The 14,275-nt window shown below is 59.2% G+C and overlaps 2 protein-coding genes and 1 long non-coding RNA gene across 7 annotated transcripts in view; 2 read left to right on the top strand and 1 right to left on the bottom strand.

Moving 5' to 3' along the window:
- Nucleotides 1–1,849, top strand: part of TXNDC11 (thioredoxin domain containing 11) — a 59,196-nt gene extending 57,347 nt beyond the window's left edge. For all 4 annotated transcript variants that reach the window (XM_035022286.1, XM_035022287.1, XM_035022285.1 and 1 more), the window contains one exon: nt 1,091–1,849. In XM_035022286.1, coding sequence (XP_034878177.1) covers nt 1,091–1,733 — 643 coding nt within the window. In that variant the 3' untranslated portion in view covers nt 1,734–1,849. The remainder of the gene's footprint in view (nt 1–1,090) is intronic.
- Nucleotides 1,850–3,107: 1,258 nt separating this feature from the next.
- On the bottom strand, nt 3,108–10,784 carry SNN (stannin). Its single transcript, XM_035022289.1, has 2 exons — nt 10,693–10,784; nt 3,108–4,815 (listed from the first exon to the last, which is right to left on the bottom strand). Exon 2 carries the CDS (start codon nt 4,730–4,732, stop codon nt 4,469–4,471), a length of 264 nt encoding a protein of 87 aa, XP_034878180.1. The 5' UTR covers nt 4,733–4,815; nt 10,693–10,784; the 3' UTR covers nt 3,108–4,468.
- Nucleotides 10,785–11,005: 221 nt separating this feature from the next.
- LOC118021835 lies at nt 11,006–14,260 on the top strand. 2 transcript variants are annotated; one of them, XR_004682315.1, is made up of 4 exons: nt 11,006–11,126; nt 11,509–11,602; nt 12,158–12,232; nt 14,241–14,260. It is a non-coding gene; the product is annotated as an uncharacterized LOC118021835 (long non-coding RNA). The 2 variants fall into 2 exon arrangements; XR_004682314.1 differs by lacking the exon at nt 14,241–14,260 and having other exon boundaries at nt 12,158–12,496.
- The last annotated feature ends 15 nt before the right edge of the window (nt 14,261–14,275 follow it).

The raw sequence follows: 14,275 nt of genomic DNA, 5'->3' as shown, positions 1-14,275 counted from the left end.
ACCTTTTGTCTTTTCTTAGATATTTGACCACTGGCTTTGTGTGTGGAGAGGGTGTGTAAGCTTTTAATGAATGGTTTCTTGGTTTTTTAAGGAATGATATGACTGTTTTTCAGCTAACACTCAGCATTCAGGTTAATCCGTGTCATCCGAACAGCAGTCCCGTGAGAGTGACGATGCGTTTATTACCCCTTTTACAGAAATGAGGCAGTGCAGGGGTGCAGAGGGGTCACCTGTCTGGGCGCTCAGGATTGTGAGTGGCAGCCTTGTGAGTCTGCCCGGCAGGCGGCTCTGGGGCCCATATGTGGCAGAAATGTTGGTCATCAGACAGTTAAATGACAACTTCTAAAAAGGAATTTTCTACATCAGGACTTGCAACAGAGCTTTGGGGGAACCCCCTTCATATGTCACTTTCCTTCCTTATTCTGTGCTTTCAGGGCGGGGTGGCCTTAATTTCTCGGAGTCCCTTGGTTGGTCTTTGTATCAGGGGTCAGGGCTTGAGTGATACCTCCTCCATCGTGGTAATAAAAATGTCTCCAGATGTTGCCAGATGCCCCTGGGGAGTTATAGTCGCCCCCGGTTGAGAACTCCTGCCTTGGATAATGTGTAATAAATGTTGGCGGAAGAAATCTGGCTGAGTGTTCAGTCTTCCCTATTGCGCCACTGTTGACGGCCACGGAGTGACACGGGTGACGTCCTGCCCCAGGACATCCTTCCTTACACGCCCCTGAGCCTCTCAGAGCTCGCGGAGGCCCCGTTGCCCATGCGCTGCCGGTGCCCTCCATCCCTGGCTTGAGGCTTGGGTCTGGGAGCTTCTTGTCTTTCTTGGAAGGTTGTTACCAGAAACTGGGCTCTTTGTCCTCAGGAACAAACACATATTTGAGATAAGCCACGTTAATTACAGAATGAGCACACGGGACATCTTCAGCTTCGTAGAAAAGTTTTTGCCCAGATAACATTTTCCCCGCTTTAAGTAAAATCCTCGGAATGTCTTTCGGTGGGAAGTAAGCAGCCCGACCTTCAGTAGTGGTGTAGTTTGGACTACGAATGTTGACAGGACTCTCATCTTTGACTCCTTTCCCTTTCTCTCCAGAAAGGACCGTAGTGTGAAATACCCCGAAGACCTTCCCATCACCCTTCCTAATCTGCTGAGGTTCATTTTGCATCACTCAGACCCTGCTTCCGTCCCCCAGAACTTAGCTAACCCTCCTACCAAAGAGTGTCTTCAGAGCGAGGCAGTCTTCCAGCAGGGGCACATCTCCCACTTGGAGAGAGAGATCCAGAAGCTGAGGGCAGAAATCAGCACCCTTCAGCGCGCACAGGTGCAGGTGGAGGCCCAGCTCTCCAGTGTGCGCAGGGACGAGCACCGGCTGCTCCGGCAGAAGCAGACCCTGGAGAAGCAGCACAGCCTGCTCCAGCTGCACAGCCAGCAGCTGCAGGCCCTGTACGAGCAGAAAACCCGCGAGCTCGAGGAGGTGGCCCGTAAGCTCCAGGAGCTGGCCGACGCCTCGGAAAACCTCCTCACCGAGAACACGTGGCTCAAGATCCTGGTGGCAACCATGGAGCGGAAGTTGGAGGGCAAGGACGGAGCCGAAAGCCTCCCTCCCCCACAGGAGGTCGGCTCTGACCACCCCGAGCCCCCAGGCCCCCCCCGGCTACCTGGCAGCACCCCTCTGCCTTCCAACAGCAGCTCCACACTGGCGTCCGAAAGGAGCAATGAGAACAGGACAGACTAACTTTTAAAATGACATGAAGAAATCAGAGGTAAAAACTGTACATTGGGAATATATTTATGCAAATTTTATTGAAATTTATTGTAAATAAAGATTTTCTCAGTGGTCTAGAAAATCAAGTTGAATGTCATTCAGCGTTTATTGAATAGGGATGACATCCCTTCCACTTATTGCACAAACTTGGTAGCTTGGACAGAAACAGTAACACAGTCCATTTGAACATTTGTCTGAAAAGTAGGTCCGTAGTTTCGTGGCTCAGTGTCACAAAGAGTTCCCTCCCCATTCCCCGACGGTTGCTTCTGTGATGACATGCAGGATGAAAGGCTGATTTCCTGACTGACCCGTCAGAAGACCAGAACACAACAGTGGGGCTATTCAGAAAGAATTCAATGAGAGGTCATAACTTAACTAAGCCATGTGAATGTGTGGTTCTGGCGTCTACACTAAAAATAGTAGCTATTGATCAATAGGAACAGTGAGCGCTATTATGTGGTTGTTCGCCGCCTCTCCGGGCACTCCCACTTGCCTCGCAGAGACCCTCACCGGTGCCCCCCCCGGAGCCTGCGACCCTGACCCGGCCCTGCCACTGCAAAGACGTTGCCCCTGGCAACCGGGGCAGAGGTGGGATGAGGAACCCCCAGGAGTGAAACCCAGGAGAAAGTGAAGGTTCATCATTTCAAAACCAGAACTTCACCGCCACCAGTTCAAACCTCAGGGCAAGTCTGACAGTCAAAGCCATCTCGTTCAGGGATGGCCTGGGGCCGGGGTTCCTCGGTTCCCCAGATGAAGACAGCCTGGCCGTGTGCTGCTGGCTGCGGAAAGTAGAGGTAGAAAGCCTGGAAGTTCTGAGATGTGAGCGGAACGGATCAGACACCCCTACACCTTCCACGTTGGGTCTCCAGGGTCCTTCACCGGAAAGCCAGCCTTCTCCCAGATCTTCCAGGGGGCGCCTTTGAGAGTGCTGGCCTCCTCCGGTCCAAGGGGCCTCTGAGGGTCTCTGGCCTCTCAGGCTCGGCCATCCCCGTTTTAGGGGACAGGGACGTGTCTCCTGTGCTAAGGCCCAGCTGCCTTGCAGGGGCTCCTCAGTAGCCCCCTGGGGCGTCTCCTTCCCGCCTACAGCTCAGACACTACCGAGCTACCCTTCTCCCATCCCACAAGCTAACACTTCATGTTTGACCCCCAACTGAAGGGTATGCTGCTAAAACGAAGTGTTCCCTAAGCCCCCTCCTTGAGGTTCCAGAAAGTAGATTATGAGTTCCACATGCTTGTTAGAGACTTGAGTGAGGCCAGAGGACCTGCCGTCAGCCCGACCAGTGCTCCGCAGCTAAGCCCACGCTGGCCTCCAGTTTATTACCAAGGATGCTGACACAAGCCACGTTTTAATCATGATAGTGGAGAATGTGCTTTATGGTGGTGGGATTAACAATCTCAGCGAGTTCACTGAAGTATACACAAGGGAAACCTTGGAGATGCAGGTTGTGGGGGCGCTGGCCCGAGTGACAGCCACCAACTCATCTTCATGGAAACCCCGTCCTGAACCTGAAACTCACTCTCCCCGCCACGCCCTCCCCCGGGGCCCAGTAGGGGTGGGCTGTCAGGCCGCCGTCCCAGGGGGCTTTCCTGGGTGCTCATGCACTTGGGGCTCTTGGAGCAGGGTCAGGAGACTCTCCTAGGTGGCCCGCTGGGGAAAGTGAAGTCCAGTACCCAGCAGGTGGGTGGTGCTCAGAGAAGAAAGGAGACTAATGCATGAAAAGGAGGAGGGGGGACCCTCGAGGTCTCCTCCCCCACCCCTCCAGTGCAGAAAGTATTAAATAGAACAACAAACAAAAAACACTATTTCCTCTTTGCTGGGCCAGCTGGGTTTCAGATAAAGGTAGCCGCCACAGGCGCTGGTGTTCCTAGCGAAGCTTAATGATGAGTAATGCTGCGGGGGGCGGGCCAGGGGGGACAGCAGTGGCGGGGGAGAGTGCTCAGCATGCTTAAGAAACTGCTCTGCCACCAGGCCGCCTGGCAGCCCTCAGGATGCGGGCCCCGGCTCGTCCTTCACCGGCTCTCAAGCAGCGGCGGCGGCTTCCTTGCAGTAACTCCACTCTCAACAGGAACTGGTTATTTCGCGACCGAAGGGGGGCGCGTGGTTCTTCCATCCATTGCTAACCAAGCAGAAATCACCAAAGCACCCCAGCTGGTCAGCCATGAGACTTAAAACAGACATGTCCCGTCCTCTGCCCACACACATACACACATATATATTAGAGGCCCCTACCAAGTGCAGTGTGGGCCTTCCATGTCTAAGATACCCCCCCCCACAGCCTTGAGTCAGCTTATCATGACTACAGTCTGTCCCATGTGCTCTACACGGTATTTTTAAAAATCAGCAAAAAAAGGCTTCAGCACATGCTTCTGGGGCCTATTTACAGTTCACAGGTTTGTGAGTTCACGCGTTACAGTAGTAGCTCCATCAAAAACAGGCTCAGCTCAACATTCAAGTAACAAAAGCGCTACGGGGTCATGAGCCCCAGCAAGGTCAGGCCTGCCCACTGCCTGCAATGGGCAGTCCCACCAGGAGGCGTCCCGGCTAAGGACGGCCAAGGCCTCAGGAGCCAGTGCATGCGGTGATGAAGCCCAGCCAGGCCATGCCTGCAGGTGTCAAGCCGTCCCCAGCAGCACGTCTGTGGTTCCGCCCCTCCCCATGCCTCTCAGCCAGCTGCAAACAGGCCACGGGGCCTCCGCATCCCAGCTCAGCCGTGGACGTCTGGGCCGTGTGGGGTTAGCTTGGCCTTTCTCTCCCCGCACGGTCCCTTGGCGGAGTACTGCACCAGCAGGAAGGGCTCCTTGGTCTCGCCATCGCCCACGATGCTCTCCTCGTCTTCCGACTGGCTGATGTGCTGCAGGCGCAGGTAGCACCAGCAACCCAGGATCAAGGCCCCCAGGGCAGCGATGGCGATGAGGATGACGATGACCGTGACCACGCCCGTGGTGGGGCTGTGGTCCATAATAGACATGGTCAGCGCCTGGGCTTCCGCGGGAGGAAGCTCGTGGGGCCGTCTGCTCAGCGAGGCTGGAACCCAGGCTGGACCCGAGAGCCCTGAAAGACAAAGCAGGGTGAGGCTCCACCGGGGACTCCACGGGGCCGTGCCAGCTCCCAAGCTCGGGGCGGCCGGGGTGGGGGGACCTCTCCCAAAGGGGCTCTTTTTAATCAGGTCTTAAGCCTGACCATCCTGCCCTCATCCTAGTGAAAAACACGCCGGCTGGCTTTCGCTGTTTCTAGCTCATGACGTCACAAGCGTTCTCTTCGCTCCCAACAGCCCACTTCCACTTCCTACCCCCGACACCATCGGTGCTTCTGCTACCAGACAGGAGTCACCCTCGCTCAGCCAGGAACTGCCCAGGGACCAAGAGGAGCCAGTACTCTGTGATGGCCAGACACGAGGGAATGGAAAGCAGGGAAGTGACCTCAGTCCGTCGCTCCAACGGGCGACATATGTAACCCAGCCAAGTCTCCTGGAACACCTGGGAGAGGCTGCAGCAGATGACAGCCTTTGTCCACCAGAGAACTGTGACCCGCCTGGGTCCTGGAATGTGGAGGCACTCAGGACAGCCTGGGGGAGGGCAGACCGGCCTCGGCCCGCACCGAGCTCAGCGTCAGGGGCGGGCCCCGGACCACAAATGGGTTGATATGCCAACGCCATGCCAGGAACACAGGGGCCGGGGTGCCAGGGTGCTACATCGGGCGGGGCAGGCGATACCCGGGGAGGTGAGGCTGATGCTGAGGCAGCAGGAAGAGCCAGCCCCTGAGGAGCATTCCTGGCAGGCGAATGGCATTGGCGAAGGCTGTGAGGCAGGGGAGGGCCTGCAGGCAAGCGCAGGAGCTGAGGGCGGTAGGCAGCGGGAGAGTGCGCTGGACCGCCGCCCGCCTCAGACAAACCTCTGCACCTCGCTGGGCCTCGGATTCCTCCTCTATGGACGGGGCTGGCGAGGGGCGCAGGGGAGCCAGCACTGGGAAGCCCAGCAGGCAGAAAAATCCCAGACCCTCTCGGGCTTCTGAGGCTGCAGGTGCTGGAGCCAGCCGGCTCCCCTGCGTCCCAAGACCCTGCACTTTCTAACTTGGCCTCCTCGCCCTAAAGGAAGCAAATAAGAGTATCGAGCACCCCAGCGTCTGAGGGTGGGGAAACGCATGAGCCACTCTCAGCGCTCAGTAAGAGCTAGCTGTTGAACTCTGCAGAGATGGCCATCAACACAGGGAGAGAGCTTTGGAAGGGAAGGCTTTCCCTCCAGACAGGATGGAACCTGCCGTCCTTGAGCAGTAACAGCCATAATGAGAAGTGATTCTTACCCACACCAAGGAGACTCCCCGCCCACCCAAGGCCAGGCGTTCCTGGAGGTCCAAGGCGGCTCAGTCGACGCCCCTGGAGCCTGTCCAGGGCCCTCCCCCCGAGTACGGCCCTGCCAACCGTGCCCACATTTGCAGAGATGTCCTGGGCAGGAGGGGGGTGATACCTCTGACGTCTGCCCCCCCTTACCACTTGCAGGCTCAGGCTGTGGCTGTCACTCCCACCAGGCTCCGTGGCCCACCTGTGTGGGTCCACTGTAGCCAACGCCCCTGTGGCCCAGAGGAAAAGCCTCAAGTCCTACAGGGCCCGACAGGCTGCGCCCGCACCCCCTGCTTCTCCCTGGCCACATGACTTCCAGGCCTTTAGCCAGACAGGTCTCTGTGCCCCAATGCTCTGCTCCCCTCCCCCTGTTCAGTGGGCCTCAGCTGGGGCCACTGTGCCTCCCAGGGGACATCTGGCAATGTCTGGAGACGTTTTTGTCATCACCACCGGCAGTGAGGGGGTTCTCCTGGGATGGAGTGGACAGAGACCAGGGGAGTGCTAAACATCCCACGGTGCAGGGGACAGCCCCCATTAACAGAGATCTGACCCCAAATATCAGTAGTGCGGAGGGTGAGAAACCCCGGCGGGCCCTGGTTAACTCCAGCTCAGTAAGGGACGCCTGCCAGGCCCTGCAGCCCAGGAGGGTCTCCTCATCCTGCACCTGCACCTACTCCTGCCCTCCCTCCAGGGCGCTTGCTTCAGTGTGCAACCCTGGCTTCCACAGCACGGCCATCTGGTTGGCACCTGCCTCCCCCATCAGGCTGTGTGCTCCAGGAGGGGCCCTGCACACTGCTCGGCTGCCAAGTGCACAGACTATTCTGGCCTCCTCCCTGCCACCAGCAGGGCTGCCATCAGCTCCCACCATCCCTCTCAGCCTGTCCCCTCAGGCCTCCAGACAGGACAGGTACCCCCCGCCCCGCCCGCCGGACAGCGTGCCAGCTGTGCCGGGTGAACTGCTCTTCCTGCTACAGAGGACGCCCACCTGCCTTGTCCCTCCCCTGGCCCTCTTGTGTCTGGCACCTGCTGGGGTGCCTGCCCTCCTACCAGGCCCCTGGACAGGAAGGCAATGCAGTATCAATTCAGAAAAGGGGAAGTATATGTGTGTTTGGGGGCAGGAAGTAGGAAATCAAACAATGGCGGCAAGACCTGAGGAGGGGGGACCCCCAGGGGCCAAACCTGCCAGGGAGCCTAGGAGGCGCCTACCAGTCCAGGGGAAAGCCACATGGTCCCAGGACTGATGGGGAAACTGAGACAGAGGCAGCCCCAGCTCAGAGGGACCCTTTGAGAGGACTGGTGACCGGAAAACCCTATCTGCTGCCCCCGCCCCAGGCCAGGAGGACTCTCACCCCCAAGTGCACAGAGCCCGGTTGACCAGGCCATGGGCATGCCTGGCCTGTGCTTACTGGCGCCACCCCTCCCTGCCCCAAGTGAGTTGTTTGTCCCTGCATTCACTCAGCAAGTATTTCCTCAGAAATGATGGTTTAAAAACTCTGCTCACACCACCCACTGCTCAGAGCCCTTCCTGGCATCAGCAGAGAAGCAAAACTCCCTGCCTCCCTGGATTTCTTCACACCCTCCCTGCCCTCCCACCTCAAACCCTCTGAACTTTCTGTTCCTCCTTCCTGGAATGTTCTTTCCTGACTGTCCCGTGACTGGCTCCTTCTTACCATTCGGGACTTTCTCCGTGGGTGCCTCTGGGAGGGTACCTTCCCAGACCACCCTGGCTCCAGACGCCCCACCACCCCACACCTGCAATTGCCTTGCATTTTACCATTTCGATCCCCAGCCCTATTACCAGTGCACAGCAGGTGCTCGATAAATGCCCGCTGAGTGTTCCAAGCCCGGAGACATAGTGATAAGTTAGAGGGGCCCCTGCCCTCATGGGGATTGTGGTCGGCGGCTCCCACCCTTGAGCCCGCTCTCTAACCCAAAGCCACTCCCGGGACCCTCCACATGGGTCCCCACACCTGTCCCAATAGACTCCAGGAAGCTGGCAGCCTGAGTGCAAGGGCAGGTGGATTCCCAAGAGGTCTGAGCCCATGAAGGGGCAGCTGTCTCCACGTGCTAGGAGGCAGGGAGAGTGGGGTGCCACCGGGAATCAGAGCCCAGGGGACATGTGAAGCATGAGGGTGGCTGGCTGGTTCCCCCTGAACCCCCGTGGCCCAGGCTGGACCCTACCCACTTGCTTTGCCTCTCCCGACTTCCCTCATGCCCTTCTGAGCCAAGGTATCTCCTGCAAGTCAGCTGACCCCTCACCCTGATCCAGGCAAGCACACAGGGTAGGACAGGGATGCCACAGCTTGGGCTGGGTCGACGCCCAGGATGGCGCGTGGGAGACCTGCACCCTCTCAGAACAATCATCAAATTAGCTCAACACTCATTCCCATACACTTGCTTCATCCTACCAACAACCCTGTGGCTAACACAGCTCACCGGTATCGATCCCACTTTACAGATAAGGAAACTGAGGCACAGAGAGTTTGAGTGCATTGCCCAAGACTGAAGAGCCAGAATGTGGGATGTGCCCCCAGAAGTGGGGCCCAGGAGATCAAAGGAGGGGGTCTTCCAAGTGCAGAGGACGGGGCCAGCCTGGTGGACAGAGCAGAGCCAGCAGCCTGGAGGCTCTGGGCGCTCCGCGGGGGGTGGCGGGGGGAGGGACAGAACATACCTCCCCACCCCCAACCTCTGTAGCAGCTCCTGGAAAGTTCCCTCAGTCAGGATGAAGGCTAGCACCCGAGGCCATCTGGATCCCCCAAAACATACAGGACCAATCCTCCACTCTCCCGCTCCGTGGACCCTCAATCCTGCCTCCCTGGGCCAAGGGTGGCCTGACCCTCGGATCTCACCCACAGCTCCTAGAAAAACAAGCTCTAAAGTCCAGGGTCACCAGTCTGCTGAAGCCTGCCCAAGGACAGGGCACTGCTGGGCAGAGTCAGGATGCAGGGGAAGTATATACCCCGTGCCAGATCCAAGCAGGCACTGGGACCCAAGGATGCATGGCACAAGGCTCCTGCCCTCCAAAAACCAGGACCAAGAACAGCAGGGATGCAGATGGGAAAAAGCATTACGGGGCTGAGGCTATGTGCAGCCACATAGCCAGTGTCATCTCGGCCTCTCATCAGCCACCCAATCACACTCCATCCTCCAGAAGAGGAAGCTCGCACCAGAACCCCCTAGGTTCCCAGGGGGCAGAAGAGGAAGCTGGTGCAGACCGAGCCCAGGGACTGCCCCAAGGGACTGCCCCAAGGTCAGTCTGGGTCTCCTGGGGCCCAGGCTTGGGACCCAGACCTGCGGCTCGTACCCCCACCCTGTGAATCAGCCACTGATCATCCTCACAGGATCAGCCCACTTGGCCAAACAACTTTAGTAATAACAGCAGATGCCCAACGAAAGTTGCCAATGTGCCAGACGCGGAGAAGCTAAGCACTTCACACAGATCCTCTCTCCGCTCAGCCTCAAAACAACTGTAGTGTTGTTATTAAGCCCACTTTGCAGATAAAGAATCTGTGGCTCAGAGAAATTAAGTCAATTGCCCAAGGTCACACAGCTCAAAAGTAGCTGCACAGGACGTCGAACCCAGGCAGCCTGGATTCTGAATCCCAGATTTCAACCCTGAGACAAAAATGTCATATTCTTGGCCCCCACCTCCCCACTCCCCTGCCTCAGGCCCAGGGGTCAGGTAAACCCGAGTGCGGCCCCCGCCGGGGCAGGATGGGTGACAAGGGCTCGATGCTGGGGACACAGGAATGACAAGCGCCCCGGCAGCTACCGCGTGCTGAGCGCGGGCAACGTGCAGGCGCCGTGCCAGGCGAGCTCCACGCACCGTCTCATTTAACCCTGCCAGGCGACGCCGTCTCCCCCACTCCACCAAGGAGCTGAGCGAGGCTAGAGGGACGAAGGGGCTCGGCCCCCTGGGCGACAGCTGGAGGGGGGCGACAACTGGAGAAGCAACTCCAGCCGGCCCGACTGGGGCGGGGGAGAGGAGGGACGGGGGACCACGATACCCAGTCATGCCCACGCCGCGCAGTCACCGCCGACGAAACTCGGCACCAAACGCTGCGGCCCGTCCTCAGTTTCCCCACCTGCTAAATGGGCGCCAGACCTCGCCAGGACCCGCGCTCCCACCCCTAACCCCCGAAGCCCTCCGGGCCACCCTGGGGGATGCTAGGACGCCCGCCTCCTCCGTTAATTTTAAATATCCCGAGGCGTCCCGAGGAAGCCAGCGGCCGGCCTGGGGCGCGGAACTGCGGGCCGCGGTGGCTGGCAGGCACGGGGTGGGAGGGGAGGGGAGGAGAGACCCGCTCCCCGCAAAGCGGCCGCCGCCCCCCGCCGCCTCCTTTGTCCCGATCTCGCCGCAGCGCAGCGGACAAAGAACCCCCGCCCGCGGGCGCGGCCCCCCGGAACAGACCCTCCTCCCGAAGCCGCGCCCCCGCCCAGGCTGCCCCTCCCCCGCCGCAGAGACGCCCCCCCAACCCCCTGGCCCGCGGCTGAGCCGCCCCGCGCGCGCCCCCAGCCCACCGGGGGCCGCCCCTTCCCCTCCCGCGAACCCCCGCCCGGCCCGAGCGCCCGGCCCGCCCGGCTCTGCTCACCATTGCGCCGCCCGCAGCCCGGCCCGATCGCACCGCAGCAGCCCCGCGGGCCCGGCTCCGCCCGCCAGCCAGCCCGGTCCGGCCGCGGCGCACCGTCGGGACGCAGGAGCCCCGCTCTGCGGCGGGCGGGGCATCTCCGGCTCCGCCCCGGCCGGAGGCGTGGCCCGCTCGAAGCGGCCAATGGAAGCCCGCGCTGGGACGGCGGGCCGGGGCGGGCCGGGGCGGGGTCACGTGCGCGCGGGGCCGGGGCGGCCCCGGCGGGGCGGGGGCTGCGCGCAGCCGGCAGCCCTGGGGGCGGGGGGCGGACTCGGCCTCGGCGCGCGCGGATTGGGTGCCGGTGGGTGCGGGGCGCCCGCGGCAGCCCTCCCTCCAACGCGGCGACGTTGCCCTTATTCCCGCCCACTCACAGAGAGGGCAACTGAGGCGCACCGCAGGTAAGAGTGTTGTCTGGGAACAGGGTGCCGCGGCACCCTGGGCCGGGGCTGGAGAGAGAGCGGGACATTGCAGTTGAATGTCCTAGTTTGGGGAGGGAGCAGGTCATTCAGTCGTTCGTTCATTCATTCATTCATCATTCGTGCACCCGCCGGGTGCCGGGTTCACCGGTGGCCGAGAGAACAGCCACGAACAAAACCAACAAGGACCTTGCCCGCACGGAGCTCTCCTTCAGGTGCGGGCTGAGCTGCGGGGAATTTGCAGCCCTTTGGCCGCTTGTAATCATGGCTCTTTAACGTAATAAGCCCGTGATTAGGCCCCCACCACGTGCCACGCCCTGTACTCTTGGCTTAACACATTCTATCCACCCGACCCATTTTACAGATGAGGAACCCAAGGCTCCAGAGTGAAGTACCACGGTCTCCTCGTGATGGAGGCAGAATTCCAGGCCAGGCCTTGTCTGCCTGGACACACCGAGGTGCCTGTTAGTGTGCTAATCCCCACTTGTCCACCCAAGAAGGCAGTCCAGCGAGATGAGAGCCCCTTTGTGGCCAGCTGGGGCCTACAGGAGGGGTGAGAGTGGGTCCTTCAAGGCCTCTGTGGCCCAAGTCCTCCGGGCCCCCACAGCTTGGAAGGTAGGAGGGGTGCAGGTAGAGCCCCTCATCATGGGAGCTGGAGCCTTTGTCTGCTGTAAATGTCTTTCCAAGCCTCAAGCAAAGCCTCTGGGAGCAGATGGAGGGCCCAGCTCACGAGGCCTGGTGGTCAGGCCCTGCTTACTCTCCCCACTCCAGCATGGCTGGCCTCTTTCCTTCCTCACAGGCACCAAGCTGTTCCCTCCCCCACCCCCACACCCCCCACACCCCCACACCCCCACGCCCAGCCACCCGACCTTGGCCAGCGCTGTTTCTTTCTGCTGCAACATTCTTGCCCTTCATCTTCCAGATACGCACCCAAGAGCAGTCCCTTTCATTATTCTCCCTCCCCGTGCATTGTGAGGGTGTGTGATTAACTTCTGGTGTGTCTCTCCCGCCAGGCCTTGGTCTGTTCTGTGCATTGCCACATCTGCCGAACAGTACCTGACACACAGTAGATCCTGAATCCAGGGATGGTGAGTGAGTGAGTGAATGATCACACTGTAGACCTCCAGGCCTGGCACAGCCTCCACCCTAGCCAAGGGGGGCCAGGCGCCAATGGTGAGCTGGAGGTTAAGCAGGAATGGGGGACAGAGAAACAGAGGGAAGCCTGGCTCCAGGTCAGCTATTCTTGAGGCGAGATCAAGCATCTCAGAACAGCTCTAGCTCCTGGCTCTGCCCAGCGCTGCCTTCAAAGGCTCCCCTCCAGCAGCCACACCTAGGAGCTCAGAGCAGAGGGAAGCAGGTTTTTCCCACGGAGCCAGTTCCAGAGCTCTCTGCAATCCCAGTGTTAAGTTGGCAGAGACCTCATTAGTGGTGAGGACGTGGGAGGGGCAGGCTCAGAACCCCAGAGCCAGGACTGGCAGATGACTGGAGAGGCAAGGACACTGTGGGGGGCGGGGGTGGGGGAGACTCTGGGGCAAAATGATGAGGGGAATGCCATGTGACATAGAAGTTGAGAGCCCGCTGGGGCTCAAATCCAGCCTTTCTTGCTGGGTAGCTTTGGAAAAGCAGCGTAACTTCTCTGTCCTTGAGTATCATCTGAAGATGGGGGCGGGAGTAAGGTCGCCATCAGGGGGTGGTTGGGAGTCCCTCAAGTGCCTGCTGCAGAGGACGCAATCCTACCCGTTCACTATTAACAGTAGTAACTGGGTCAGTCAGGTGTGGGGTGAACTTGGGCTTCCCCATGTGGAATTTGGGCAAGTCACTGTGTCTCTGGAGCCACAAGTTTCTAGTCCCATGAAACCCACCTGTGGGATGCTGAGAGGTGGGGGGCTGGGAGTAGGCGACCTGGGACCAGCCTTTATCTTGCCCAGAGTGAGTTGTTTCAATAATAACAACAGTGGTAAGTTATGATAATAGCAGCAAACAGCAAGCACCCCATACGTATAAGCACATTTTAATCCTGTTTTACAGATGGGGAAACTGAGGCACAAATCCCCTGGAGGTCTTGTTGAAATGCAGGTTCTGGCTCAGTAGGTCTGGGCCTGAGGTTCTGCATTCCTCACAAGCTCCCAGGTGGTGCTGATGGTTTGTGAACCACACTTGGAGCAATGAGGGGCTAAGGCATTCACTAGAGGTCACCCAAAGTGGTGAGCTCTGAGCCTGGTTTCATCCCCATATGGTAGGCTGTAGAGTCCTACACTTAACCTCGGCTCTAACTGCCTGCCTGGCTCCAGCTATCTCCCCTACAGAGAAGAAGCAGGAAGTATAGCTCCCCTCCCCAAGCCCATTTCCTCTCTCAGGGCCCCTACCACCTCCCTCCGAGGTGACATCTGGCCCTTAGAACCTCCCAGCCCTGAGCATCCCAGGGGTCCTCCCTGTTGATGGCATGGAGCTTCTCAGATGTTCATTAGCCAGGAAGATAATTAAGGGCGAGGGATGAGTTCACCCTGGCTCCCTGGGGCTTGCCGGGGCCCAGCTGGGCCTGCCCCGTGCCAGTCTGGCCCTGTGCCTGCTTCCCTGGGGTGCTGGAGGGCCTGGAACAAGGGAGGGGCTCGCTGGGAAGTAGAGCTAGGGAGACTCCTCCAGCTGGGCCTCCCTGCCTAGCTACAGCTCTCAGGCCGGGCGGGCCTCTGCTCATGAGGCTTCCCCATAAGGGTTCTGGGCCTAAAAACAAAATGAAAACTGCTTGGTCAGGGGGCAGTTTCCCAAAGGGTGAGGGGCAACCCACTGGCGAGTCCTGCAGGCTGAGGTTAGGGTGGGTCACAGAGAAGGCGGCCCCTAGCTCTGAATCACACAGCAATTCTCCTTCAAGGGGAGAAAGCTTCACTTACTGTTAGGCAGCATTAACATCCCTCCCGCGCTGGCTCAGCCACTGCCAGCCGGGAGAGAGCGGGCCTTGCGCTTTTGAGCTAGAATTGCACAGCCTCTTGTTTTCTGCCTGTTTATGTTTACAGTTTCCTATTTGTGGCACAGGTATTGCTTTTCCATTTATGGTCGTGACATAGCCATTCCTTTTTATTTTATTTTATTTTTTTTAAGATTTTATTTACTTATTTGACAGAGAGAGAGAGAGC

Source organism: Mirounga leonina, unplaced genomic scaffold (genome assembly GCF_011800145.1).
Source record: "Mirounga leonina isolate KUSES-001 unplaced genomic scaffold, KU_Mleo_1.0 Mir_175, whole genome shotgun sequence".
Lineage (NCBI taxonomy): Eukaryota > Metazoa > Chordata > Mammalia > Carnivora > Phocidae > Mirounga > Mirounga leonina.
This window is presented reverse-complemented; position numbering and strand designations above follow the sequence as displayed.

Excerpts from the sequence above, each read along its gene's own strand:
- SNN (XM_035022289.1), bottom strand. The coding sequence starts at position 4,732 with ATGTCTATTATGGACCACAGCCCCACCACGGGCGTGGTCACGGTCATC.